This window comes from Talpa occidentalis, unplaced genomic scaffold, assembly GCF_014898055.3.
Source record: "Talpa occidentalis isolate TD23 unplaced genomic scaffold, MPIMG_talOcc4v2.1 talOcc4.16, whole genome shotgun sequence".
Taxonomy (NCBI): domain Eukaryota; kingdom Metazoa; phylum Chordata; class Mammalia; order Eulipotyphla; family Talpidae; genus Talpa; species Talpa occidentalis.
Window position 1 is genome coordinate 13,887,055 of NW_023601653.1, and position 25,023 is coordinate 13,912,077.

Sequence of the window (25,023 nt, forward strand, 5' to 3'; positions counted from 1 at the left end):
TTGCAATAACAAGTTATAAGTAAATCTGTAACTTTTTCTTCTGTATAATATTTTCCTTCTGAAAGTAGAAACAAAATTTTCAAAAACAATGAACAGGAAAATAATTTTATTCTCAAATAATCCTTTACATGCCAGCATGAAATTTTACTATATCTAGAGAGTATCCATGTTTTTGCCTTATGCAATTAGAGATGAAATTTTTAACACGTGTGTCTTAGTTGTTCCAGACGTTCTCATACTAGTATTTCCTGTGTAATGACCACTACCTTATTGTGGTTTCCTGAATATCATTCTAAATACAGTCACTAGGAATACTTTAATCAAAATTTTGTATCATTTGATCCAACTTCCTAATATAATCATCAGGGGAAATGACTAAAGACATACATTTTTTTTTTTAAACAGAAGACTCTCAAAATTTTTTGCGAAATAAAATGCATGAATTTACTTCTTCAACTACTAAATGTGTTAATGATAATATAAGTAAATTTGAGACATTATTTAACCACATTCTTGACATGATGAGGGTTGCAATTTAATAGCCACACCCCTGTTTACTTCTCAGCCATTCGGACAATCAGATTCCTGGACATTTGACTATCTTCTTAGCTTTCACATTTTCTTTTTATAAACCTATTTGACTCTCCCCTTTGGATCTATGATCTTCTCCAAATGATGAATTCACAGAATCATTGACTTTCTGCTCATATAGCGCCTGAAGGGACTTTGAATGCAGCCCCTCACTGAGTGTTTGAATATTTCGGCCACATCAACCAATTTGCTTCCCATCCCCCATGTCTGCCAAAATAAGGAATTAACCAAACCACACTCCATTTTCAACGCTTTTTTTTTTTTTAAATTAAAATATCTTCCTTGCCTTGAGAGGAAACTTCTTCCCCAAAACCTATTTTGGACCCCACTAATCTCAGCCCTGGCAAGATAACCTCCGGGAGTGGCCCTCTTCAACACCGCTCCCTCCAAAAGGTAGTGTCGCCTATTGTTTTCTCTTCTCCAGGCTAAATATACCCATTTCCTTCCATTTTTCTTTGAAAAACATGATACACCTTTTCTTATCTTTCTAGTCATTCATTTCTGAAGAAGTTCAGTCCTTTGAGAGAAGAGTCAACTACCAATAAAAAAATAACATTTACACCCATTTTGTCAACTTACAGCAAGTTCCATATGCACAGGCAGGCATCGTTACAAGATAGTTCTCTTTTCCCTAATGCTAAGTAAATCTCTCCCTTACTTCTGGTGCCCCCATATTTAACCCACTGGTGAGCCAGGCTATGGGGAAGGCAATGGGTATGGATACTTTCTAGCTCTAAGGTGAGGAGGCCGTGAACACGCCTTAGAATGCATCTGAGAAATTTCCCACTTCATTCTGGTAGGAGGTCAGCTCTTCCTCATCCAGGGTTGCTGCTTTCTGCCCTCTCCATTCCTTCTGGACTTCACAATTCTGGGTGGTGGCTCCATAGGACATCTTCTTCTTGGGGCTTGCAATATTGTCATTCTCATGGTTGAGTTCTGTTTCCTCAGCCAGTTCATCTTGGTCAATGATTCCACACTTCTCCTCAGAGAGATTCTCAGGGTCAGCCCAGTCCTGTTTCTCCCCAGAAGCAAAGACCCCATAGAAGATCACACCACTGTAGTGCACCAGGGCAGCTATCAGGAACACATTCTGCCATTCCTCTCGGGTCTAAGCAAGGAAAGAAAGTGCCAATTTAATGTTTTAAGCAATAAACAGAGATTAGGGCTTCCTGGTGGTGAAAGATGTTAAGTCTCAGCACTAAGAAGCTATCTGCAGCTACTGCAGCATGAGTTGGATCTCCAGCCAGGGAGCTAACCCACATGGTGAATCAGGCCTCTCCTGACTCACCTGCTGCTCCCCTCAGCAGTTTATTGAAGTAGATCCACCTGTTCTGCTCCCCATTCTGACCCTGATGAATCCTCTCACCCCAGAATCTCTGGCCTATACTCCAGATCTTCTATGCTCCCCAAAATAAACATAGATAGATAGATAGATAGATAGATAGATAGATAGATAGATAGATAGATAGATAGATAAAATATGAGGTCTCCTTGTTGGCTGTTGGATGCATAATTTGAGCCATGAAAATGCTCAGACTTGACTATCAAAAATTTATTTGTAGTTATGTTTTCTGGGTAAAATACATTATCAAAAAATGTGAATTTTTGTTTAAAACTAGTATGAGGTTTAGTACTTATGTTACAAAGTCCTATCAACTCAGGAACAGAAAGAGAGAGAACATGGATGTTCTGCCTATGAAATCTCCAATTCCTACCTTCCATTTCTATCAAGAGGTAAGAAAAATTACTCTATACTTTCTTCCCCAAAGAATCTGAAAACATTTCAGAAGTCATATTTTTGTAATAGCCAATCCAACTTAACAAATAGTTGGGTAAAACCCCCATAGCATCAAAATCTTCTTATTTGCACAAAGCAGCATCTTGAAATCTTTTCCATGACAGAGATAAAGAAACCATATGCCTGTGGTTGAAATCTGGAAGAATCTGGGATGGTATTCTACCACCCATCCTAATCTAAATACACCGAAGTTCAATAAAAATTGTGTTACACCCTTGTAGTTTCTTGGAACAGTCATTAATGTCTTGTTTATTTCTTCACAATAAGGAAGTATAACAGTACTAATTTTTTTATGCTGGAACATGTTAAGCAATAGATGGAAATAGCCTATAAAGTTTAATTACTCTGAATTATAAAGCAATCTTGGGTACACTTATACTGAGTTAATTGCCTCAGTTTCTTCATTGTGTTTCTACAGCAGTCTTTATGGAGTTCCCCACACAAACATACCTTTTATTTCTCAGTTGAGAGAACGTGGAACCAAACACCAATCAGGCATTCTCCCATCAATAAACAATGATTATTTTTTAAGGAAAAAAAAAGAAGTTCAACTGACTCGAAGGCCAAAGACTACATACACATTTAGAGGCTAGGGTAGGACTCTGAGATCTCAAGATTTTGCAGTACTTCAGACCTCTGATACTATAACCCACAGCCCCAGAGAAAAATATTACCTTGTGCTTGGTCATTGCACCAACAATGAGGGGGCAGACCATTCCAGAAAGGGTTCCCACTCCGTTGGAGATCCCCATGAGAATGCTGGCATAGCGGGGAGCAATGTCCAGGTGATTGACATTAAAACCTAGAGTAAAGTCAAAAATCTCAAAATCACAGTCAAGAACAGAATACCAAAGACATTTTGGAAAATACTTACCTTCCCCCAAGATCCATCCACATGGTTTTTTCTAGCTTATGACAAATGGATATCCCTACCAAGAGGGCTGGGACGAGAAATGTCAGGCTATGTCTGCACACAGCAGGCACAATACCTGTGGTTGGTTGGTGATGTTTAACAAGGTTTACCAAGGTCTCTCTGTGGGGAGAGTTATGGACTCTGTGGCTCCAGGTTCAGAACTTCAAAAAATGGTGTTAGGGCTATACTGAAAAGTAGAAAGCCTGGATCCTATTTATTCAGAGTTAAAAAGCAAACAATCACACAATCACGTACAGTGTGCTTAGAAACAAACTCTGCCTTATAATATCCTGCTTCTTAGCCCTTGACTCTTTCCCAAAAGCCACCATAAGTAAGCCTGGCTTAGTGACCATGTTGCATATCATATTTTATGATGAACATTTGCACAAACATTGGTAGAGTCTGCTCTAACGTACAAAACTTTCACATATATATATTGGATCTGGAGTCTATAAATCTGAATTCAAATCTCATTGTCACCACTTAAACAGTTTTCAGGTATTTGTGTCCTCATCTCTAATATGGGGATAATATTACTACTTAATTCGTAAAGATGCTGAGGTGAGACTCGGGAAATCTGTGTGTGAGAACCCTTGGCTAATAGCTGAGCTCTACTCACTACCAATTCTCCCACTCCTGCTGCTGCTGCTGCTGTTGCTGCTAAGAATCTCCCTCTCCTTGAGATAATCTCCCTCTCAAAAGATAATGTTGCTGGGATGGTAAAATAATACAAGTTACCAACATCTGATTATTAATCTGTTTGTTAGGACAGCAGAATGAGTGGAATAAAGAAGGAGAAATGAAGGGCAAGGCTAAGAAAAAGGAGGCTTTTAAGGACCAGGGAACCAAGTTGACCAGCATTTCAAGGGTACATTAAGTCAGAACTCTGCATTTTAATTAGGATGCAAACCTAGCTGCAAGACTAAATTTTCTGAACCTCAGCTTCTTCGTCAGTAAAATGGGATAATCATTCTTATAAAATTTCTGCAAGAATTGAGTTAAATAATATATGCTCTTCCTGAGCTAAAAAGAAACTTCTCTGAAGAGGAAATGCAAATGGCCAACAGGCATATGAAAAAATGTTCAACATCACTTGTAATCAGGGAAATGCAAATCAAAACTACCATGAGATACCATCTCACACCAGTGAGAATGGCACATATTAAAGAAACTAGCAACAACAAATGTTGGCGAGGGTGTGGAGAAAAAGGAACTCTCCTGCACTGCTGGTGGGAGTGCAAACTGGTCCAACCACTATGGAGAGCTGTGTGGAGATTTCTGGACCTACTAAACATAGAGCTTCCATATGATCCAGCAATTCCACTCCTAGGTATTTACCCAAAGGACACAGAAACATCAATTCCAAAGAACACCTGCACCCCTATGTTTATAGCAGCACTGTTTACAATAGCTAATCTTTGGAAACAATCCAAATGCCCAAAAATAGATGACTGGATCAAGAAGATGTGGTACATATGCACCATGGAATATGACTCAGCATTCAAAAAAGATAAACACATGCAATTTGCAGCAACATGGATGGCGCTGGAAGGGATCATGCTCAGCAAAATAAGCCAGAAAGAAAAAGAAAAATACCGGATGGTCTCACTCATAGCAGGAATCTAGAAAACTTAAATAAGGGACCAGGAAAATGTATAACTATAAGAAAGTGAAAATCAAAATCAACAAAAAACTATGAACCAGAGACACTTTTTGGGGGGTGGGGAACGGGAGGGGAGGGATTGGGGTCAAAATGGGGGGGGTTGCAATTGTATGGGGAATATAAAAATAAAATTTATTATTAAAAAAATATATATATGCTCTTCCTTACAGGTGGTTCTCCAGCTCTTATTTACAGCAAGTATCTGTCACATGGTAGGTACACAATAAATACTTATTTAATTAATTACCAGTTTGAGCTGTTGAAATTATTGCAGGGCAATGTAGAATTTTTTTTAATTCATATTTTTGTTTTCCTTTGCTTTTTAATTCTTATTCTGTGCAAAGAACCTGAAAATAGATTTTTTATAAGCTATTTTTTCTGACCTGACAGTTGTTTTATTCTACCTCCATTCAGGGAGACTTTTGAGAAAGCCTTTTTTGTAATAAACATACCTACTCTTTCAGATCAAAATGGCAGACAATCAGAATATAAAACAGCTGCAAGATTAATTAAACTTACTGTTGATTTGAATGAGATAAATACTTTATTAGAAAAGAACCCAGTGATAAGAAGCAATTAATATGATTGTTGAGTATTATATTCTGATACAAAGCCTAGGCATCTGTGTTCAGCTAAAGATAATGTGAGAAAAGTCATTTAGGTTTCTAGCTGCACAATCCTGGTGTTCAGGGGGAAATATCATTGAGCAACTGAGATATTCATAGATTTCTTTTTTTGTTAGCAGATGCAAAAAAAGAAGAAATGCACAAAAGCTGGGAGAGACTGTCTTCTCTATATAGGGCACTTCCTGAGGCCAACTTCACCCATCCCTTTTATCATTCTTATCTCTCCTGTGTCTGCTCTCTTGTCTCTAATTAAATGCTAAATTATGTCCAGCTTCCCTGGCATCCCTATGAGCTCCTTACAAAGTTAGCAGATCTCAGATCTGAGGAATGATCATCTCCAACCCCCATAGCCACAGTCCCTCCACTGTGTCACTGTGGTATCAGACAAATATTTACTCCAGTCCCAGTCACTTAATTTACCTGGGCAAGTTAAGTCACCTATCTAAGCCTCAGTGTCCTCACTGGTAAAGTGGACATAGCAATACCCTTCTGTAGGGTCAGGACCTGGACACAGTGCAGGTTTTCTGATCCAGCAGACCGGGTAAAGGAGGAGTCAGAGTCCTCAGTGGCTTTTGCAGGTCTTTTAATGGGATTTACCCAGTACAAAGCAGGCAGGGGTGCTGGAGGTCCAGGAGCCTGGCTGTCCTCCCAGCCCCCAGCAAGTCTTCACTCTATCTGGGCTCTCCGACATTCTCAGCTTCTCTCTCCGCTTCTTCTGCTCTTCTCAGCTTCTCTTCGGCTTCTGCTGGCGTCCCCGTGACGTCGCCCTTAAAAGCCCAGTCTCAGCCCAGGTGAATCCCATCTACCTATGCCCACACCCTACCCCAGGTGCCCGCCAACAGCCATGCATTCAGGACCACAGATCCGTCATCTGTCCTGATGGCGGGAGGGCAGAAAAGCCTGACATTTTCTTTACCCTACACCTTCTCATAGGGTTGCTATGGGGATTAAGTGAGTCTAAAAATCATGTCTAAAAAGCAGACAGCAGAATAATTACACAATTTGATTTTGTGGTGAAATCATAGTTTACTGTGTACTATACATATATTTTTTAAAAAGTAGCCAGCATGGGACAAATGCTGAAAAAAAAAGAAGGCAGAGGCTGTGATTTGTTATATTGGGTTTCTCTCCTCTTGCCCCGATGGTGGTTTAATTGGCAATCCAAGGACAATATGAACCTGAATATTTTAATATCTCTGGGGACAGGATATGAATGTCTTTTCATCATAGAGCTATCAAGGGAAAGTGTTCCGCACATCCCACTGGAAATAAGTCTTTATTGCTCTATCCTGGCTACTCAAAACAAAGTATGGAAGAGATCAATTAGCCTTGCTGGGGAGCTTGTTAGAAATGCAGACTCTCAAGCTGCACTCTGGCCCTGGTGAATCCTAGCTGCCTTTGCAAGTTGATTTTTGTGCACATTAATGGTTGAGAAGAAATGGCCGAGCGTGAAGAATAATTGAACAACAATGAACACTTACTAATGTCATTATATATCTGGCACGGAACTAAGGGTTTTAAATGCTTTGTTTTCAAACTTTATGAGGACAGAAACTTTTCCTTTTTTTCACTGCAATATCCCATGCCAAGAACAGTGCCTCCTTCATGCAAAGTATGAGAGAATACAGGAATGAGCTCAGTTCATGGCTGTCTCCCAACCACACAATTTGGCTGCCCTTCCATCTCTCTAATCTCTAGATGAGCAAACTGTGACTTAAGAATTTAAAAAATTTAACACATTTTTTTCTTCCATAAAGAGTAAATAGTAAAGAGGGGCCTGATACCTGGTTCTGGGTACCTCCAAGCCTAAGTCCTCAGCTGCAAGGTACTTTTAATTTATTCATCAGCTCTGTTTATTTTGATAAGATCAAACCCTATTTCAGGGTGATTTAGAGAACTTCCAAAGCCCCATATGTCTCTACTCTGGGCCCTCACCATGCAGACCCTCCAGATGTGGTGGGAAGGACGCAGCCTCGAGCCAGGCAGATCCACACTTCAGTCCTTCTTTTGCCACCAATTGGGTGACATGAGCAAAGTACCAGTTTTTCCTGACTTAGATTCCTCACCATTAAAATAGTGACATTACCATTTACTTCACAATACAGTGGGACAGAGGCCATGTATGCCAATTGTTCTATAAGTGATGCCTTTTAGGATTACAATATGTTTCAAAGGTAGATAAACAGCTGAGTTTTACATTTTCTTCCAGTTTTGCCTTGGGAGCTTGTAAAGTCTGGGAGATATGATAGGAGAGCTCTCCTCTCGCATGTGGTAATCTGGGTTCTGTGCCTGTAAGATGGGGATACCAAAACCACTGATATCCCCAAGGGCAGCTGTGAGATTGAATAGGTCACAAGAGCCCCGGGGAGGTAGGCTGACCTGGGGCTGATGTCTAACAGTCCATTTCTCTCAGGAGACAAACTGGGGCCTCTGCTCCTGCCTCAGGGGGTCGCCTGCCCTTTGTGTCTTTTTCCAAGATGGAGCAACTAAGGACAATGCCAGTTTGGGCTCCAAAGCCCCAGGCTTGGTGATCTTACAAAGTCACCTCTACTCAGTGAAAGTCCTAGCCAGTGGCCGTGCACCTTAGAAATGGTCTCTATTCTAAAGGATACTGTAGGTGCTATAGTATCTTTTACCATCCCCCTCCACCCCCAGAATTGCCAGACCTTAGAGAAGATTTGGAAACCAAAAGGACACTTTACCTGAAATAGCAAAGCCACTGAATCCTACAGCAAGCACTAGGAAGGAGATAGCCACCCCCTTGGTATGGGAAAAGCCAACCACTAGTAGTAAGGTTGCCTCCATGCCAAATCCTGGAAAGGAAATAGGTGGGGGGGGAGGGAAGGAAATGCCATCATTATATCAGTTAAACTCAAGTTCATAAATTTATCAGACGTGAATCTATTAGTATTGCCACAGACCTAAGCTTTTATGTGTATGTTTTGGCACAGTGCTTACAACATTGCCCAAGAGTCTCCCCACTACATGACTATGTAATTATTATCCAGACAGTCTTTGAGCTTCCAACATCACTCTGGTGTCCCTTGAACACTGGGTGATTCCAGTAGGTCCCAATGATGTCCCTGGAATTAGGGATGTTCAGTATCATGGGTGGGCTGCCCCTGCCATGTCGAAACACTAAAACTCTCCTATATAGTGTCAATGAATTCCCTTTGATTATATAAATTCTGACCTCTCCCAGAAAAGGGAGATGACAACACCTTAATACTTACTGTCGATGTGCCCAGAATATCTGAAACCAAAAGCAGCATCTTAACACTTGAGAAGCGTGAGGCAAACTCTTCCCTTCCAGAAGTTTACCAAGATCTCAGGCCTCTCTCTGAAAGCCACAAGCTATTTGCACAGAAAGTACAGCAGGACAAAAATACTTTCTGTTCCTTTCATTCAGAATAAGTGACCCAACACAATAAAAAGAAAAAAGGACAAGGAAATTATAAAGTGTGTGTTCTCATCAACACACACACAAAGTTTAGTCAGCAGCAGACTGAGAGATGATATAAATATCATGTCCAGTATATGAAGTGTGCTGGGGGTGGGAGGTGTGAGGTGGGGGAAATGTATGGCTGCTTCATTCTGGAGTCTGCTGATACCAGCCATCTCCACACAGATGTCCTGGGGTTACCCCAAAGACAACATGCCCAAATCAAGTCTCTGTTCCCCTAATTTTTATTTCTAAACAAAGCAAACCCCCACCTCATGTTTTTTCCTCTTCTCTAAAGCAATCTTCTACCCATCCGTTTCTAGGACCCACACTAATTGGTCAAACCTCTTCATACATACATTCCTCATCCCAAGAAAACCAAGATGATAAAACAACATTGTAGGTCAAGGTCAGAGTAAATGAAAATAGGGCATATAAAGTATTGAGCACAGTCAGGGGTACAGGGAACAGCTCAACAAAAAGTCATCAAAAGCCCAAGCCAGAGACTTCAGGATCAGATTTCACACAAGAATGTGTGACCCCTGCCTCCCCTCCTCTGCTAGTGTCTGAGTTCAGGGTCCCATTACCTCTCAGCTGCACAGATTCAGTAGCCTCTATGCTTCCTCCCATCCCTTCTCTACATCAGTATCTTTCTTTTTTTTATTTTTAAAGATTTATTTATTTATACAAAAACTGGGGTATAGGCCAGATGCGGGAGGGTGAGAAGATTCACCAGAGACAGAGTGGGGAACAGAGCCAACAAACTGACTGAAATACATTGCTGAGGGGAGCAGAGGGTGAGGCAGGAGAGGTCTGCCGCACCATGTGGGTTGCTTCGTGGCCGTCAGGGATCGAACCGGCACTGCAGAGGATGCAGACAGCTTCACAGCGCTGTGCTCAACCACCTGTGCCACCAGGAAGGCCCTACATCAGTATCTTTCTAAGCTACAGTTGATCAGCTACCCCCTTTGCTTAAAACTTTGGTCAAGGGTTCCAGGTGTTTATCAGTAGAACATTATTTAATAATTATTTAATGCCTCCTGCACTTCCAGTTTCTCCTTCTGCCAAACCTCAGCTTCTTGCTCACCACCCTGAGTCCATACACAGCTCTCTGCTAGAGCCACACAGATCCATGAGTCTTGTCTTGATTAATCACAAGACTGTTTCACGACTGCATGTATTTTTACAGACTGTTCCTTCGCCAGCTATACTTTTCTCCCATCACTAATTTCTCTATTTTGTGAAGAAACTTTACTGTCCTGAACAGTCCAATTCAAACCTTCTAAATAAGAAGGCATCTGTCTAAAGATTCTTTTAACACTCTCAACAAAGGTTATACCAGAAAATTAATTTCCCCAAACAATCAGAATGAAGACATTGTACAAAGAATAAAACTTACTAATGATACATTTGTTCCTTTTTAAGGGTAAAAAAAGATCTTTGCCAAATAGTAGATTTCCAAAGGAAGAAAAAGTATTTAAGAGCTTATCCTATGTTCTTCCTATATTTACAATGAAATGCTAGAGATAGCACTGCATGATTCAGAAGCTTAAGGACAAAATTTGGACCTCAGGGGTAATGAAAGTGAACCCATTCATCGCTGACAGGGAAACTGAACTAATGACTTTATTTCTGAGCGGCAGTCAGGTCAAATCATCTCTGTACTTGTGTCCCTCCAGATAATGGCCACTTCTAAATGGCGAGGGCCCATCTTATCTAGAGTCACAGTACCTATCCCCCAAATCCCTCCTTTTCAATTCAGTCTCCTAATTGTGGCCTTTTGCCCATAGATGGAGCTGTCCTACCTGCCCACCCTACTCAGCTCCTGGAGAGGTAGCAGTAGCAACTACGAGCATTGCAATAAGCTCAGGCAGACCTGGGAACCTGCCCTGGATCTGCCAGTTGCATAATTCCTTTTATTTTACCCATCTCCTCACTGTATATTGGGTTTAATTACAGCACTTACTTTTATAAGGATTAAATAAGGTCATGAATGTAAAAGATAGCTTAGTGTTTGGCACAGAAAGTATTCAATAAATAAACGCTAATTTTAAAAGCAAAACAAAAGAGATAAGGAGAAAACAGAGGGTTTGTTGTTTATTTTTAAAAAGAGATATCACGAAGACGGTATGGGCTCATGATTACTGACACCTAGACTTTGGGGAAATCACCCACTTTCCACTTTATCTCTGTAAAATCAAAACATAAAGCAGGAACTTTAAAAAGCAGGAAAGAGGATTGTGTGTGTGTGTGTGTGTATGTGTAAGTACATGTTGAGAGCAAAGAAGACTATTGAGAGAAGACTTTTCTTATGCTTCTTACTAAAACATGTCTATATACAAAAGGAAGAAGGAGATAAGGGAATAAATTGTACAACCAAAGGATTATATATGTAGGAGGATGGCCAGGAAGGATAAACAATCAACAGCTGTGTAGCAGGAAATCAGGCTCTTTGGCTGGAGGACGGACAGAAGTGTGTTTCTGCATTTGCAGGTGTGTGCTCCTTTGTCAACCAAGGTGCCTCAGTTCAGGCTGAGTGCCTGCTTGGCAGGGGTACGACACACACTCAAGACCCTGCCGGGGGATGGACTTAGACCTTTTGCAATTATTAGACAAGACTACCAAAATATGATCTGCAGCTGAATTTCATCTCATTCTTTTAAAGCCATCAACCCACCAACCCCACCACCACCCATGAAATCCATAGTACCTCCGCAGTTCATGATTTTCCTGACAGCAGTTGTAGTCAAAATTTTTCTGCTTCTTAAATAATCAGCCAATTGTCCTCCAATAGGCACTATGATGGTCATCACCATGTGCGGGACTGCAGATAAGAGGCCCACCTGGAATGAAAGGAAGCCATCAGCTATTTTTAACTACTTCAGAGAGATGAAATTCCTTGACTCCCAGCCCCCTCTGCCTCCTCTCTACTCCACTAATTATATGAGACCAACATAGGCTAGAGTTTTGTAATAAATAAACAATGAATGAATGAATGATTGCAAGCATAGACTCGTCCTTCCTCCACCAGAGTAGAAGCTCCTTGAGGGCAAAAGTGACTTCTGTTCCTCACAGTGTAGTACTTGTATGTGGCTGGCCGGTAGGCACCCAGCCCAGGCTCGTGGCAGGCACTATGAACTGACTCTGCTAGCTCTTCAGTGGTCGCTCCAGTAATCTCCAGTACATGGAGCTGTGCAAACATCTACTTCTACTAGGCTTCTGTTCTTGCCTTTGCAAGAAAGAAGCTTAATTCTTTGATGACTATTGTTTTTGGTTCACCATCCATACCCTTCCTCTTTGAAATGTAAATAACCTAAAGACAATGGCTGAGGCCCGAAAGAGGCTCTCTAAATCACACAAGTCAATGGTCTTTGTTGCTACAATCACCATTATGGAGAGAGAGATGACATGGAGAGAGAGGCTCTTACTACCATGCACTGAGTAATTTATTGAAAAAAATAAAATCCTTCCTAACATGCAGTCCTTGGGTTAGCTTCAAAAACACTGAGATTGAGTAGAACATAAATCTATAAAAGCAGCTTCATACAACTCTGATTCTTACTAAGAAGAAATAAGAGCCATATATACTCTGCACAGAATGTATAACATGTCTGAGGGTCAGGGCACTGGGTAAAGAACTGTTATGAAATATGATCAACAACTTAATCATTTTATCATGCCAAGATTTTCTCCATGAAAACAAGAGCTTAAAAGCTCAAGAACAACAGAAGCATCTGTGTTTACCTTACTTATTGCAAATCCAAAGACCTCTTCGAAATAAGCAGGCTGACTTATTAACAGCAAATAAAACGTCCAGCTTCTGCAAAAATTTGCCACAATGATTGCATAAACCGGCAATGATGTGAAAAATCTTTTCCATGGTGTGTTAAATTTCTAGAGAGTAAAAATGCCATGAGATTTTTTAGTGAATATATTGGCAATTTGTTTTTCTTAAGAGCATAGCACAATCGGGCCTCCCTGGTGGCGCAGGGGGTTGAGACGCAGCCTGTGAAGCTTTCTACAGCCACTGCGGTGCGAGTTCGATCCCCGGCCAGGCAGCTGCCCACATGGTGCAGAAGACCTCTCCTGGTTCACCCGCTGCTCCCCTCAGCAGTGTATTTCACTCATTCTGCCTGTTCTGCTCCCCACTCTGTCTCTGGTGGGTCCTCTCGCCCCCCACACCTCTGGCCTGTACCCCAGTTCTTGTATGAATAAATGAATATATCTTAAAAAAAAAAAAAGAGTATAGCACAATCACTGAGAGAAATATTTTTTAAAAAGAGGCAAGTCTTCGGGCCTCGGTGGCTCAGCGGTTGAGCGCTGGGTTGTGAGGCTGCCCGCAGCCTCTGCAGCGCCAGTTCGATCCCTGGCCACCAGCGAGGGTCCCACAAAAAGATAAATAAATAAAAAATAAAAAGAGGCAAGTCTTCATCTATTTCTCTATACTTACGCTTAGACTGACCAAGTTAGTCCCTTCTCCTATACTTGTCTCTATGTAGGTTCTCTCCTCATTAGATATTGTTGGATGAGCTGCTGGGCACTCATAGGCCTGCAACAGCCAAAACATGTACCAAATAATTCCAAACATACCTGTAGTTAAAAAACAAACAAACAAAAACCCGTCTTTTGGTGAAGATTAAGCAAATAAATACATGTCATTGTTAAAAGACAAAATTTGATGATATGGTCTTATTTTCTTCTCTGAGTGTTTCCATTTTCAACATATTCTCCCGTCACTATCTATGTTCAGTCAAGAGAAAGTATTTTACTGATTTTTCCTGTTGATTTTATTAACTTGCACTTAAAGAAAGACAACAGTCTGCAAATGAGGAAACTGAATTTTAACAGAAATGTTCAGTGATCAAAGGTATGATCAACTTGAGCTAGTAATCTCTGCTTGCCATAGTACATTCTTAGCTGGCCCCATTATACAATAAAATACCCTCTCTCTGAGTCATCCTTGGGAATTCACAAAGTCATATCACTCACCATAAATATAAAAGACAGAGGCCCAACCAATGTACTGAACCAACACCCCAGCCAGGGGCATGGCAATCACCGCCCCTGCGTAGGAACCTAGAACAAGAAAAGATTGAGGGAAACTTATGGATCGTCATACAAGCCCTTCAACCCTCTTAGGGTTTATGTGGTCAAGCTGAAGGCATATATGGCTGAGCAGGACTCACGCTGCCTCCGTGCAGACACGCCAACTCCCAGAGTTGTACTTTTAGTAGAGTAAGATCACAAGGATGCCCTTTATCTTCACCCAGGTATAAGGCAAAGATTGATCAGGTGCCTTGATTTAGCATTACAGGAGAGGGTGGAATCAGAAGACAAGAAAAATCAAAAGAGAAATTTGCAAAGTTCAACCAGGGGCAAAATTGGGTGCTGGGGACAGTAAGCAAAGGAACAAATGGAATGTGCCTTTCCCAGCTCACAGTGTAGAAGGCTTATCACTTAGGCCTTTCAATGAGGGACAGCAAACTACTAAAAAGATCAAACTCCTTATAGTTTTGACTTTTTTAAAAAAAAAATCAGGAAACAGCTCAAGTCCTGAAGGAAGGGATAGCCAGATGGCTCTTGTCTCCATCTACCTCCTACATGGGTGTATTTTTAAGCTACTTTCTTACTTTGTAAATACTTAAGCTTGTAAATACTTACCCAAGTGTGGATGTTTATCTTGTCTAGACATGAGTGAGGGCTAGAGGCAGTGACCTGGACTCAACTACCTCCTACTGCTCCTGCTCCTTGACATCTGCTGGAATAATGCAAGCCCTAAGAACTCCTGGTTAATATCAACTGAATCAAAAATTACTCTATGAAATCCCCCCTGAGCCACGAATGCTTTTTTCTCCAGAAAAGGTGAGCAGCAAAGGGAAATTCTGTGTCCCAGAATGTGATGCTAAGGAGGGAGCTTGGGGAGAACAGAACAGGGAGCTTGGGGAGAAAATGATTAGGTCCCAGAGAAAGGGATTAAATCCCTTCTTTCCGAGAGTCCGCTTCACACAGCTGTGAAAGCCCCCAGAGGATCCCAAATCTGAACTTCTGCTGCCTGAGGGAGTCTCATTATCTCTGGACCTCAGTTTCCTAGACAGAAGCTGGGAAAGAAATCTCCATCTCCCAGGGTGGTTTTGAGGATTGAGCAAACTATGTACGTGAAGATGTTTTGTAAGTTATTGCTAGTGCTGCCCAGATGCCAGCATTACTGCAACCTCATGGACAGAATGACTTGTCATGATTTTTTTTTTTAATCTCAGATTTCCCCAATCCAGTAAGGCAGCACACCAGCAAGTGTCACTGAGGACGAGCTGCAGGCCTGTCTCAGCTGCGGGTGGGTAGAAAGTGGTCTCTGTCCTGGGGGGTTGGGGCAATGTGAGAGGGAAATACCCAGGGAGGGTCAGGGAATAACCATTAACAACTAAGATACACTGAGTGCTTCTGATGTGCCAGTCCTGTCCTGAGGATTCTGAACCTGTGACTTTAACCCTCCCCAACATGTTGACATAGGTATCAGTTATTATCCCCATTTTACATCAGCCCCAAGGCTGGGGGGCCGGGTGGGAGTACAGAGAAGCAAGCTGCCTGGGGTTACACAGGTGTGAGTGACAGGCACTCAGGTCTACACAAATCCAAAGCCTTTCTCAACTATTTAATAATCGAGTCTTGCTTCCTCACTCATGAGCATCTAGTAATTCCTTAGAGTAAGAAGCATTCTTTCATGGAGGAAACTTTACAAGTAGACTTAGACTGTCTTTCTTTGCCTGTTAGTCTCCTCCAGCTGTCCAGTGTAGTCTCCTATCACACCCACAGCCCCTGAGCAAGCCCCAAGAGGGCGCTTGGCCTGCAGGCCCTGTGGAGAAGATGCACCCGTGTCCCTCCATGTACTGTACACGCAGGACAAGGAGGGCTCCAGGGAACAGCCTGGGGAGGCAGGGAGGTAAGATAGCTGAATGGCGGTGGAAAGGTCCCCAGTTCTGATCTCAATAGCCATGAGAATTAAGATCCTTTTTTCCTTCTGACCCTGACCCTCTATTTCCTCCACTGTTAAAACAATGGGTGTGACTAGTTGTTCTTACAGTCCCTTCCACCTTCAACATTTTTTGCATGTAAGAATTGATTAGCTTCAACCTGGGATTCCTTCTAATGACTTTTTCACTTGGCTGCCCTTTGAAAATCAAGGCCACACCTTCGCTGAGAAACATAATAAAGCCCTTAACCTTGATGAGGAACCTCCCCTTGAGAATCACCCCATTTCTTAAATCAGCCCTTTCAAGGCTATAAAGAAACTAGGAATGGGGAGTGGTTGCTAGTTACTCTTTTTTTGCTGGCAAATCAAAATGAAAGAAAGGCCTTATAAATAAACTAACCAAAGAAAATAAGTCAAGGGGGCCTCCCCGGTGGCGCAGCGGTAGAGCACTGGGTTGCGAAGCTGCCCGCGGCCTCTGCAGCGCCGGTTCAATCCCCGGCTGCTCCCCGGCCACCAGTGGAGGGTCCCACATGGCGCGCAGACCTCTCCTGCCGCCCGCTGCTTCCCTCAGCAGTGTACTTCGGTCCTTCTGCCTGCTCTGCTCCCCGCTCTGGCTCTGGTGAATTCTCTCACCCTCCCGCGCTTCTGACTGTACCCAGTGCATGTATAAACAAAACAAACAAACAAGCAAACAAATAAATAAAGAAAAACATGCCTCTATTAAAAAAAAAAAAAAATTAAAAAAAAAAAAGAAAATAAGTCAAGGGCCTCTCTGGTGGCGCAAGGGGTTAAGCACCGCATCATGAAGCAATCCGCAGCCTCTGCAGCACAAGTTCGATCCCCGGCTGGCCAGGGAGCAACCCACATGGCGCAGCAGACCTCTCCTGACTCACCCGCTGCTCCCCTCATCAGTGTATTTCAGCAGATCCAATTATTCTGCTCCCCACTCTGTCTCTGGTGAATTCTCTCACCCTAGCATCTCTGGTCTGTACCCCAGCTCTTGCATGCATAAATAAAAAAATCTTTAAAAAAAAAAAATAAGGTCAAGGATCTGACAGCTCTAAAGGTCGACTGGGGGCAGAACCGTCTAGAGTTGGTTTAAGATCAGTGGTGGGACTGAAGATGACCTTGAACTGCAAACCAGAGGACAGAAATGACTGCTAGGACAAGAGAGGCTAGAGATAAAAACTTGTACATGCAATTTCAAGCTAGGCTCAGAATAGTCACGTTGGTGTTTATTTCCAAATTCCCAGGAATTCAGTTTTATTACTTAAAAGTGGTAAAAAGGGGAGAAATAAAAATATTCACAGAAATAAAGAGGAAGCTTTATTTCTCCTTTAGCTAAGAGGTCAGGTGAGCTGCTCTTAGGAAAAGCACGTTGTCTTGAAAACTCAGACAGACCAAAATTCTGATCCTAATGTTGCTTATACCCCATTGTTGCCTTCCTGCACTCCTTCTGCCCTCAAAATATTTGAGAATGTATTTTATGGCTGTGTTGATGGAGGCACCATATGCTGCCCTGGTTCAGTTGTTGATTGAGGCCCAGGTAGACCTTTCAGAACACTGATTACATGCAGGTTCCTAAGGCAAGGCTTGGAATGAGGCAACCTTAATTTCAGGTAAGAGGGAGGGTATCCATTTTATCTGAAATATGTTTGTAAAAATTAATTTAAAAACCTGTATGGTAATGTGTACATAGCAGTGTGTAGTAAAGAAAATTCTGAATTAAGAATTAGGTGGTCTGGGTCCAGCCCTATGACTGAACAGCTGTGTGACCTTGGACAAATCATTGGACTTTAGTTTTGTTCAATAAAACTGAACTTTAAACTTTAGTTCAGTGTCTCCATCGCAAAAAGAAGGGGTGGGGGTAAGCGTGAGGAATCTATCTCTTCCATATTTGACCTTGTTAAATTTCAATTGTTGGCTATTCCGACAGCCACCTTCATTCCCTTCTCACATTTCTGAAAGATACTGGAAAAGCTAAGCATAGCTTTCCCAGCCTCCTCTGCAGTTAGTAAGCATGTGACTCAATTAGGAGTAGAAGCCTGTTAGGGGTTTAGGGAAAGCTTTTCCTTTCCTGAGGAAAGGAACAGATGTGAGTAAGATACTCATCCCCACTTTTTCCTGCCTTGAATAGGAACGCAATGCCTGGAGCTGTGGCAGCCTTCTTGTGACCATGAGGAACAAGCAAGAGAGTAAAAAGCGATCACTCAGAGAATAATAGAGTAGCAATTTGGAGTATGTATAGACTCTGCAGGGATCATTAAACTGTAGAACCAAGACCAGCAATGACTCACCTTTGAACATCTGTTATATGAAAAAAAATAGACTCTGTTCAAAAATAATAAGACTGTTCAAAAAATAGACTCAGTAGACTTTTCCATTACTTGAGGCCAAAAGCATTACTAAAAAAACTTGCTGTGACTCTAATACACATACCACAAAAAGAGGTTGTGGCCAGACGACTTCTCTCCAAAGGTGGTGCCCACTTGCTCCACATGCCATGGCAGGCTGGGTAGGTCACACCCTAGCAAAAAAGTTAAAAATTGATTATTTGATTTGGCTCTAATTTCTGTTTGTGTTTACAGCATGGGTCCTGTTTCTTCAACACAGGCTCTAATATGAAAGCTCACTAAATAGCAGGTGCAAGTATTTTCACTCCCAGCACAGATGGTGAAACTTGAATAGAGTTCATGTGAAATAACAATGAGGAGGGCCTCCCTGGTGGCACAAGGGGTTAAGTCTCAGCATTACGAAGCAATTCGCAGCCATTGCAGCATGAGTTTGACCCCCAGCCAGGGAGCTGACCCACATGGCACAACAGACCTCTCCTGTCTCGCCTGCTGTTCCCCTCAGTGGCGTATTTCAGTCAATCTACCTGTTCTGCCCCCCACGCTGTCTCTGGTGAATCCTCTCACTCCTGACCCCCACATCGCTGGCCTGTACCACAGCTCTTGTATGTTTAAATAAATAAATCTTTAAAAAAAATACAATGGGGGATGGGGAGAGGGGACCTTTATATTTAATATTGCTATAGGATATCATTGTATAAAAGCTGGCCCATAATAAGCTGGTCCACCCTCTCATTTCCAGACATAGAACCTGAGGTTCAGAGTCACCAACTGACCAGATTGTTATGTCCATGACTGCTACTATCATGTTCTTTCCTCCACATCAACATTTTCCAGAGTGTAGTATACATCTTTCCAGTCGGACCACGGGAGTTGCTGAGATGCTACAACAATTTCACTTTCAAATAGTTATTACACATGTAGTCTAAGATGCCTTTGAAAAAAATTATAATGAGCATATCAAACTCATGATTTCAAAGCTTTGTTGCTTAGGATGAAGTGCCTTTGATTTTGTCTATTTTTTCAAGTGCATTGATCTAAGGAAAAACTATCACTAAGTAATAGCACAAATACATGGATGTGACAGAAGAGACATAGCTGAGAGGTGAATTGCTGAGTTTAGGGACTATTGCTGCGCAGCAGGGTTGGCAAACCATTCATTTTGTTTTGTTTTTTACAACATTTGAGCCCAGAATGGCTTTTACATTTTTAAGTGCTGAGAAAAAAAAATGTAAAGAATAATATTCCATGGCATGTAAAAATCACATGAAATTCAAATGCCAAAGTCCATTAAAGCCTTCTTGGCATGAAGCCATGCCCATTAGCTCTTATATCGTCTCTAGGTGCCTTTGCCCGAGACAGCAGAGCTGAGTCTGCAAGAGATCCTACGCCAGCAAAATCCAAAGCATTCACCTCTGGCTTGAGACCAGGCTGCCCGCCTCTGGAGTGAAATCTCTGTAAGTCTATACAAACACAGAGCTGTGGCAAGGTACGGATTTATTAATAAGCCTCTTTGAATTGTTTTAGTGGAAAGAGCCCTTGCCATGTGAAGTGTAGGGTGTGGGCTTCCATGTCATCACCATTCCATGAAGAGAGTTGGATTAGATTATCTCTAAAAGCATTCCTGGCTCTTCTGAAACTCCATGATCTATGAAACAGATCATTGCCTATGAATCTAGAATTACCCAGGAATTTAAATGAAAGTATTCCTAATTGTAGCCATACACCAGACAGTTGAGATAGCAGGACAAAGTGGAAAACCAAGTAAAGGGAGTTTTTCTTCTGAAGTTGAATTTTCTCAAGAGCCACATTTTTTTTTTTTTTTTTTTTTTTTTTTTTTTGTCGCCAGCAAATGTCCTACCTCCACAAGCCCCTGCAAGATCCTGACGCACATGACGCAGCCATAATGCACTCTGGCCGCCGAGGGGATGAACATGTTCAAGGTGGACGTCAAGAAGATGGCAGCTCCAAAGACCCTGAGAGGCAAAAATATCGTGTCATTGGGAGCAGTCATGGCCTTCTGTTAAACATCAGAACTAAACTTGAAAGTTCATGGACTATCACTGTGGATAATTAAGAGAAGAGGATGCAGAGAAATAGAGGCCATGCCAGGGTGTCCCAGAATGGGCTCGAGCTGCTTTGATTGCTGAACTCCTGGCCCTGCACCAATTCTGGGCAGGCTTCAGGTGCACAGAGATGTCGTGCCGAGATGAGGAGCTGAGGCAGGAAATGGAGCAGTGTGAGGTGAGCTGTATGGAGACGCACCCCCTCTGCTTGGTTCTAAGCACTGTGCCCATTCGGACCTTTACCTCGTGATGTCTGCACACTGGGGCTGAGTCTCCCGCTTCCCTACTCTGCCCCCAACTCTGTCCCTTTACCAGAAAGGGAGACAATGACTATCTGAGAAGCATGCTGGGCCCTGGGGCCCCTAGCACGGGACACCATGCACCTGTCTCCATGCCCCTCCCTCCCAGGAGGCACCATTTTCATCCTCCTCATGTATATTAATGATGCTCCAATGCTTTTTACATGCTGGGAGATCTTATTAGTGTGATTTCTCTTTAGGGTAGGGGTGTGAGCAGTAACCTCAGAGGCCCTTGGAGGCAATCTTATCATTTTTTAAAAAATGAACTCTGTAGGTAAGCAGCAGTAAATCAGGATGCAAATTAGACAATTAGTAAATACGGTCACATTTAAACATACTTAAATCTTATGATGTGGCTTACAAACTTTTCTACCTTGAGTTACGAACCAAATACGTATATTTAATTTATTTTTTATTCTTACATTGCTTGGTTTCTTTTCTCAGGTGTAGTCCCCATAGAATTTCCACCAGCAATTCATCCCTGCACCATCTCCAAAGGCCCCTGTGCTCTTCCTGCCCTCATTTTGATCCCTTTCCATCCCCCTCCCCTGCAGAATGTCTCTGATTTATAGTTGTCTGTTTAAAAATTGTGTTTTGTTGTGTTTTTTTTGTTGTTATTATCATTGTTTCCCCTTGCTCCCCTATATTCCTCCTGGAAGTGAAACCATCCGGTATTTTTCTTTTTCCTTCTGACTTATTTCACTGAGCATAATCCCTTCAAGTTCCATCCACGTTGCTGCAAATGGCATTAGCACAACAAGATATATTTAATATCACATCCTAATACATACTCATAAATACAAATGCAGCCAAAAACAATTTCAAAACTAATTTTTACCCTTAATTGTATAATGAACTAAGGTATTTTTTATTCTGTTTTGTATCTTCTTCCTTCCCTGCCCTTCCCTTTCTCGCCATTCCCCCTAAAAAAGCTCTCGCTGGTAAACCACTATATCGATTCCTTGACCAGCTGATCAGTTGTGACTTAGAGTGGGAAAATCTCTGATTTATAAAATGTGTACTTCACAGAATCTGCATACGTAAAACCACACAGGAAATACAATTGAAAGGAACTTGGAGATAATTAGTTCACTCCTTTTCTGGTACATGCACACCCTACATCTCCTCCAAGTGGCCACCCTCTTCTTGATTAACATCAGTGACAGAGAACTCACTGCTTCCTGAAGAAGCTCAATTAAAATTGGGCCCTTCTAATTCCTCTAACACCTATTATAGACCCTTAAGGGCATCATAACACATCTTGCAATCTAGAGGCAAGTTCTTAGGACTCATTGACAATACTGTAAGCTCTCACTTAACAGTTGATAGGTTCTTAGAAATTCTGATTTTAAGCAAAATGACGTATAATAAAACCAATTTAACCATGGGCTAATTGATACAAACAAGCATTAAGTTCTATAGCATATTTTTGTAACAAAAGCATCATCAAACTTGTAAGTAAAGACTCAACACTTCTAATATTAAACAATAACTAGTATTCACTTATTTTCCAACTCGCTTTTTCCAGTTCAGGGTCATCGGTGGTCAGATTGTCCATGCAGCTCTGGGCACAAGGCAGGAGCAGCCCTGGACAGACACCCTTTCATCGCAAGACTCACTCACATGTGACACAGTAGAGGTGATCTGGGGAGTTACTGAGGGTCCAGGAGCCTCTTCCGTGACTCAGAGTGAATTGCTCTTTTTACATAGTCACTTAAAGAATTGCAAAATAAATTAGACTGGATGCAAAAGTAAATAAAAAGATTCTTGAGATAAGGATTATTTGGAATTAGTAGCTAAGACTCCTATCTCTCAGGATGGCTCCTTTCGTTCATTCTGCAGCCCCAAATGAAAAGCAAACTATGTAGATTTTGTAAAAGTAGCACCACTGTGAGCTGGGCAGCACCCAGGTTATACAGGTTCTTCTTACCTGTTAGCAGCAAACTTGTTTGAAATGAAACCCCCTGGAATTTGCGTCACAATATAGCCCCAGAAAAAAGATCCATGAATAAGGCCCACGGTCTCTGGATCCCAGTTAAACTGTGCTGCCTGGAAATGAGAAATCACGTACAGTTGTGTTTGTAAGAAAATACTCAACCAACATTTTTTTCGTTCATCGCCCTACCATGTAACCCACCAAGGGGCTTCTTTCCTTCCTCTATTCAGCAAATATTATGGAAAGCCTTAAATCTAAATAAATATATATACCAAGTACATATGTAAGTATGTATGTAATCAAATACATATAATAAAACATAGGTGGGTGAATATGTATATATGACCTGCCAGGGATTATGTATATATGACCCGCCAGCTAGGGATTAGTGCTAAAAAGAAAATAAAACATCTTGTGAAGAACAGTTCTAGGTTACGAGGTTAGCTGCTAGATTGCTTTGACACTAGTTTAATGAGAAATAAAGGGAACAAAGGAAGAACCAAGGGAATCAGAGTTTTTTAAGTCTCTCACTTCTTGATGAGGAGAATAGGTCCTCCGCTACCTACCCATACACTGGCAAGGGATAAACAGCATGAGTATTTCTAGTAGGCTATTCCTCTGCTCAGAGATTTTGCATTGAACACATTAGGATAGTGCCTGCAACACAAATACCAGTGGCAATATTTAGGGTGATGACAAAGGCAACAGGACCCCGTCCTCAACTCTTAACCACTCGGATTGGGATTCTCTAGGACTGGCATCATGTTCCTTGAATTCCTGCCCAGGCCAAGTACCTTCTTCTTTACAGCGTCCTTGCAAATGCCCCTTCCTCAGAGGAAGCTCCCTAACTGCCCCCAACCTGAAGTGGTCCCTTTTTTCTGCACGTGTCCCACAGACCTCTGTTCTCACTGTCACATTTCTGGGGCTCAGAAGTCATCTCTGGATAGATATGGATGGTGCAACTCTGGACTCTCGTTTTCAATTGCCCTGCAGACACTTCTATCTCAATATCTGCAAGGATAACCTAAAATCTCCAGAAACAAATTAGTGATATCCCCTGAAATCTGTTCCCCTTACTATAATTACTGCATTTCTGTATAACTTCTCTCTCTTCCTTATTCTCCATTAAGGGCAAGAATAGGTTCCTGTTAGTGTCCCTTTTTTTTTCTATTCCTATAATTACCCAAACTAGAAAATTGCAATAACCTCCTAAACGGCCTGTCTCTTTTTCTTTTCTTTTTTCAATTTTACCTCCTTGTTTGTTTATTCATAATACAGGATTTCTCCTTTCATCTGTGGTTACCTTTCCCACCACACCAAAGCACCCACAGTCTCCACCATAGTCCATATTCCTCTTCCCCTGTTTTCTCTCCTCCCTTCCTGGATACCAAGATCTATGGTCAATTTTGACTTTTAAGGCCAGAAAAAAATGAGATTAAGTATATTTTAGATTTTTATAGGTTTCTCGAACTCTCCAGAGGGCAAAACCATAGAAAATCAAGAGCACACACCAGCATTGTTCCTTAGGTTTATCATATCTTTCCCATATGCCTCAAAGCCGACTCTAATGACCTATTCCTATCTTTTCAGGCAACAAACAAATGCAAACAAGCATCTCATTTTGAGCTGGGCCGCAGCAGACAAGTTTTAATTAGCTGGGCTCGCTCACAAAAGGCTGGGAGAATACATGTGATACATATCTGAAGCCTGGCTAATACACATCATTCTGTATTTTAAAAATGCATGGTATGACCCTCCCCCCAAAACCTGTACTGTGCTCTATCTCCCCCATGAAAGTAAACAACTGGGATATCATTTTAGAACAGATTCAGCTGTGGCATCAAAATGAGAATTGTTAGAAGACTCTCCATGGTGCTTGTTTCCTCTGGCAAAATCATCTCTTAGCTAAAAAAGAAATGTGAAAAAAGCTAACGGGCCAGCTGAAGACTTTTTTTTAATAGACTGAAATCATATTTTCCCAAGCTAGTGCTTGGCAAAAATTGTACAAGGTACATGCCATTCACAGCAACATGGGTGGAGCTGGAAGGGATCATGCTCAGCAAAATAAGCCAGAAAGAAAAAGAAAAATATCGGATGGTTTCACTTGTAAGTGTAGAAGAAGCAAATAAGGGATCAGGAAAAAAATAACTATAATAAAGTAAAAATCAAAAGCAACAGGCAACCATAGACCTGACACATTCTACAGGGGAGGAGGAGGGAGAGGGATTAGGACAGGGTGGGGAGAGCACAGGGGATTATAGTGACGGTGCACGGGTGACTTGGTGGTGGGAATTTCATGGGGAAATCATACATTGTACAAAAATGAAAGATGATGTAATAAATATGTTTTTTACAAAATGGCTCAAGGCAA

The 25,023-nt window shown here is 41.7% G+C and overlaps 1 protein-coding gene across 1 annotated transcript in view; it reads right to left on the bottom strand.

The window, feature by feature from the left end:
- Positions 1 to 405: 405 nt before the first annotated feature.
- The window catches only part of SLC17A8 (solute carrier family 17 member 8), a 30,938-nt gene continuing 6,320 nt past the window's right edge, over positions 406 to 25,023 (bottom strand). The window contains exons 4-13 of the mRNA XM_037513798.2: positions 22,647 to 22,765; positions 20,213 to 20,327; positions 18,440 to 18,527; positions 14,023 to 14,109; positions 13,484 to 13,623; positions 12,778 to 12,927; positions 11,744 to 11,876; positions 8,294 to 8,404; positions 3,064 to 3,191; positions 406 to 1,699 (exon numbers count right to left, since the gene is read on the bottom strand). Coding sequence (XP_037369695.1) covers positions 1,352 to 1,699; positions 3,064 to 3,191; positions 8,294 to 8,404; positions 11,744 to 11,876; positions 12,778 to 12,927; positions 13,484 to 13,623; positions 14,023 to 14,109; positions 18,440 to 18,527; positions 20,213 to 20,327; positions 22,647 to 22,765 — 1,419 coding nt within the window. The 3' untranslated portion in view covers positions 406 to 1,351. The remainder of the gene's footprint in view (positions 1,700 to 3,063; positions 3,192 to 8,293; positions 8,405 to 11,743; positions 11,877 to 12,777; positions 12,928 to 13,483; positions 13,624 to 14,022; positions 14,110 to 18,439; positions 18,528 to 20,212; positions 20,328 to 22,646; positions 22,766 to 25,023) is intronic.